The sequence below is a fragment of the Garra rufa genome, chromosome 16 (assembly GCF_049309525.1).
Source record: "Garra rufa chromosome 16, GarRuf1.0, whole genome shotgun sequence".
In the NCBI taxonomy this organism is placed as follows: Eukaryota; Metazoa; Chordata; class Actinopteri; order Cypriniformes; family Cyprinidae; genus Garra; species Garra rufa.
Genome location: NC_133376.1, coordinates 20,391,797 through 20,396,492, shown reverse-complemented (window position 1 = coordinate 20,396,492; position 4,696 = coordinate 20,391,797). Strand labels below are relative to the sequence as shown.

At 45.4% G+C, this 4,696-nt stretch overlaps 1 protein-coding gene across 1 annotated transcript; it reads left to right on the top strand.

Moving 5' to 3' along the window:
- The first annotated feature begins 2,449 nt into the window (after window positions 1-2,449).
- On the top strand, window positions 2,450-4,405 carry LOC141288781 (zona pellucida sperm-binding protein 3-like). The gene is made up of 8 exons (XM_073820951.1): window positions 2,450-2,962; window positions 3,146-3,264; window positions 3,343-3,446; window positions 3,516-3,693; window positions 3,833-3,950; window positions 4,027-4,112; window positions 4,177-4,262; window positions 4,326-4,405. Exons 1-8 carry the CDS (start codon window positions 2,450-2,452, stop codon window positions 4,403-4,405), a joined length of 1,284 nt encoding a protein of 427 aa, XP_073677052.1.
- Window positions 4,406-4,696: the final 291 nt, after the last annotated feature.

Sequence of the window (4,696 nt, the reverse complement as noted above, 5' to 3'; positions counted from 1 at the left end):
TGGGGCAATATTCTGCAGGACTGTGGCTGAAAATTGTGAATGAAAATGGTGGCGCGTGCACACGCAGCGGCTTCTCTCTCTCTCTCCCGACCAAACAGTGTTTTCATGTTTTTCGTCCTGTAAGTCGCATTGTTTTTTGTCTTCGTCACGTTTATCTGCCCTTAAGCGCGTTTATAGCTGAACATTTTTGCTCGACATCAGCAGAAACAAAGTTTTTAAGTTGAACTCTGTGGACGCTGAAGAGCTGAATGATCTGTATCTGCTCCAGAGGCCTATTCAATCACCGACCCCCACTCCCGCACCTCGCCCACAATGAAGGCACCTCAAGCGGTGTGAGAGGAAGCAGAAGAGGGGTAAGCGTGGAGGTATCCGAGCTAGGCTAGCGGCTAGTCCACACAAACCCGCTATCCATTCCATCGTTCAGGAAGACCACAAGCAGTACGGGTCGGCAGTAACACATCTAGCACCATTCTTAACACGGGGGGCCCCTCAGGGATGTGTGCTGTGCCCCCTCCTCTTCATTCTGCTGACCCACGACTGCACACCGTCACACAGCTCCAACCTCTTCATTAAGTTTGCGGATGACACAACTGTGGTGGGTCTCATTAGCAACAGGGATGAGACAAACTACAGAAGTGAGGTGAGCCGCATGGCCACGTGGTGCGGAGACAACAATCTCTCTCTGAATGTGGAGAAGACTAAGGAGATTTTTGTTGACTTCAGGAGAGCGCACACTCAGCATGCTCCTCTGACCATCAACGGTGCATCTGTGAAGAGAGTGAGCAGCACCAAGTTCCTGGGTGTGCACATCACTGAGGATCTCTCCTGCACAAACAACACCACTGCACTGGCCAAGAAAGCACAGCAACGTCTCCACTTTCTCCGCAAACTAAGAAGAGCTAGAGCACCAGCCCCCATCATGTACACATTCTACCGAGGAACCATCGAGAGCATCCTGTCGACCTGCATCACTGTGTGGTTTGGAGCCTGCAATCCATCCTGCCAAAAAACTCTCCAACGCATAGTCAGAGCAGCTGAGAGGATCATTAGTGTACCTCTCCCCACATTCCAAGACATCTACAGCACACGTCTCACCAAAATAGCCCTCAGCATAGCAGCTGATCCCACCCACCCAATGCAAAGCTTCTTCAGCCTGCTGCCATCAGGGAGGAGACTGCAAAGTCTCCAGGCCAGGACCAGCAGTCTGAAGGACAGCTTCATCCTTCAGGCTGTCAGGAAACTCAACTCTCTCCCTGCTCTGCCCCCACTCCCCTCACTCCCCTTTTCTGCCCCACAAACTTTCTGAACTGACACACACACACTGACCTGCACCAGTCACTTTGCGCAGCATTGGTCTGCCAACTACCTCACACTACTCATAAGACTGTTACAAGACTGCTCTGACACTTTTACATTTTTACACACAAGCTGTTGCACTATATTGTTTACATGGTTTGCACTCTCTACCATGTGCCCTTACTTGTATATTGTATTTTTCATTTTTATACATTATATGTTTATTTGTACTTATTCGTATTTTTTCACTGTATTTAATGTTACTGTTTGTATTTAATGTTACTGTTTGTATTTAATGTCTGCACCATAGGTCTGAGAGTAACGCAATTTCAATTCTCTGTATGTCCTGTACATGTGGCAGAATTGACAATAAAGTTGACTTTGACTCTTTAGGACCAATGTTGTCACTGAGAATTGGGAGTACATCTAGTGACTTAATGCTCAAGCTCACATTAAGTTCTTTCAGGTGCTTTGCGGGTGCCAAGTCTACGTCTTCCATTTCCCGCTTCATGCCTCAAACCCATGGATGGGTGCCGTTCATGTTCCAGGAAGGGTACAGTCATTGTGTTTGTACTACAAGAATTAGAAGTTAATAATCTGTGGAACCTCTTGCATATCTACATCTGTCTTTTAAAGGCCACTATTGTTTCTAAACCTAGTGATGCTGGACACAAGTCATGTTCTTTTGCCAATAGGTATGTTTATGCAATTTTAAGACATAGTTTTGAATGCGCAGTGTTTAATTTGTGTCTCATTGCAGATGGTTTGCAGCTGATGGGAACCAGCAGGTTTGTGGTCATTGTGACTCAACATGGTCCTGATAGTGGTAGATAGCTGCTTTCAAAATTTGCTTTTGATGCTTCAAGTGCTGTACTGGACCTAGGTGTTTGCTTTTCCAGGTGCAAAGCCTCACTTGGTCCCCTAATGGTTCAAGAGCAATGAAAGACTTCTGGTTTTCAATAAATTTGTTAAACCTGTTCTCGTTTCCAGTTTGTTTTTTCTCATTTGCTAATAGATAAATTCTCCAGGTCCGGAGGAGAATCAAGTGTAATCAATTAAGCTGAAAGGGGAGGAGCCATCCTAATTCAAAGCTGTATAAAAGGCAAAGTCAAGCACTGGTGAGTATTGTGGCATTGATTCCAAGTTTGTTAGGATGGCATTTCTGCAAGGTGTGTTAGTGCTGGCTGTGATTGTTGTATTTGATCTGAGCAATGCACAGGGAAGTTTGAAGTACCGTCAAAGTCCAAGGAGCATGAGCTCAGAATCACATCTGGCTTCCGGAGGTCCTGCTGTTTCTCCTCGAGGACTCTGGAACCCTATGGGAATGACCTCTGCCTTGCAGAGTCCTTTTGGAGTTCAGGAGAAGCAGCTGATGCAGGGTCCAGTCAAGCCTCTGGATTGGAGGTTTCCAGTTGTTCCAGAGGTTCAGAGTGAGTTGGCAGTGGATTTCCAGATCAGGCAACCCGTGACTCCCAGTAGCGTAGCTGTTCAATGCAGTGAGAGTAGTGTTTATGTGGAGGTACAGCAGGACTTGTTTAGCAATGGTCACCTCATCCAGCCATCTGGTTTGTCTTTGGGAGGGTGTTCTGTTGTCGGTCAGGTTCCAGGATCTAGGGTGCTCTTCTTCTTTGAGTATGAACTACAGAACTGCAACAGTGTGCTGATGGTAAGAACTTGTGACTCTGAATGTCCATTAAACCCTTAAGTGTAGATTTCTTCACTCTGAGCTTGGTTCTTTAAGAACTGTTCACTGAAAGGTTCCTTGGAACCCAAAATGAGTATTCTGTGGCATAACCTCAAGAGCATGGCTGAGTTGAATGCTCTTGGTAACAACTTCCTTCTCTTACAGGTAACTGAGGATGAGCTTGTCTACACGTTCTCTCTTACCTACGCTCCCGAGGCACTTGCTGGCACTCCAATTACCCGTGCCGATGGCGTGATTGTTGGCGTTCAATGCCACTATCAAAGGTAAGTGACCCTTTAAGTGACTGTTGCCTCTTGCCTTGTTGCAACTGTAAGATCAATTAATTGTGTCTTGAACTGCAGGCTTCATAATGTAAGCAGCGATGCCTTGGTTCCAACTTGGGTTCCTTATGCCTCAAAAGAGGTTGGTGAAGATGTCTTGCTCTTCTCCTTGAAGATCATGTTGGGTAGGTGCAGTTTCTTTGGACCTTTGGCCTTGTGCATGTGGCTTTGCCTGAACTCTGTTGTTCTTGCAGACGACTGGTCCTATGAGAGGCCTTCAAACTATTACTTCTTGGGTCATGTCTTCAATATTGAGGCGTCTGTGAAGGTGTACAATCATGTGCCTCTGCGTGTGTTTGTGGACAGCTGTGTGGCTACCCAAGTACCTGATGTGAACTCCCTTCCGAGATATGCTTTCATTGATAATCATGGGTAAGTTGAACTCTTGGTATTGAGTTGCTCATTGTAACTGCTGTCATCACCCGACAATGATGGGTAAGGTCTCAATGCTTGGTTCTGTAGTTGACCTCCTTGAGTCAATCTTTGTAGCTGAGGTTGATGTTGTTTTAAGGTGCTTTGTGGATGCCAAGGCTACGTCTTCCAGCTCCCGGTTCATGCCTCAAACCCAGTATGACAAGGTCCAGTTCCAGCTGGAGGCATTCATGTTCCAGGGGGGAAATAGTCATTCTGTATGTACTACGAGCATCAAGAGTTAATTGAGTTTTTCCTGCTGCTTTGGGTTTGACCTAATTGTGTCTCTTGCAGATCTATATAACCTGTCTCTTGAAGGCCACTATTGCTGCTGCTGTACCAAGTGATGCTGGACACAAGTCATGTTCCTTTGCCAATGGGTATGTTTATGCATTTAAGACCTTTTAGTTTAAGGTGCAGTGTCTAACTTGTGTCTCATTGCAGATGGTTTGCAGCTGATGGAAACCACCAGGTTTGCGGTTGTTGTGACTCAACATGTGGTCCTGATAGTGGAACTGCTGCTTTCAGTGGTAGGTAGCTGCTTTCAAAGTTGCTTTAAGTGCTGTATTTGACCTAGGTGTTTGCTTTTCTAGATGTTCAGTGGGAAGGCAAGGCCTCACTTGGTCCCCTAATGGTTCAAGAGCGTCGCAAAACTTCAACTGGTTTTCAATAAACTTTTTAAGAAACCTATTCTTGCTTCTGGTTTTTTTTTTTTTTTTTTTTTTTTTTTTTTTTTTGACTTAAATGTGTTGTCCTTATGGGTAAACTGGCACTCTTAGTACTTGAGGTTTTAAAGGGTCACAAGACCCTAATTTGTTTTGTGCTCATTGGCTGCTTGGCTTGTATAGTACCACTCTACATTGGCTTGACTGCCCCTTTTAAGCATTATTAATGAGCAGTGTAATGTTATACATGACAAAGGACTCGTCTAATCCAATCTCTGCACCATGCTTTGCGTGAGCTA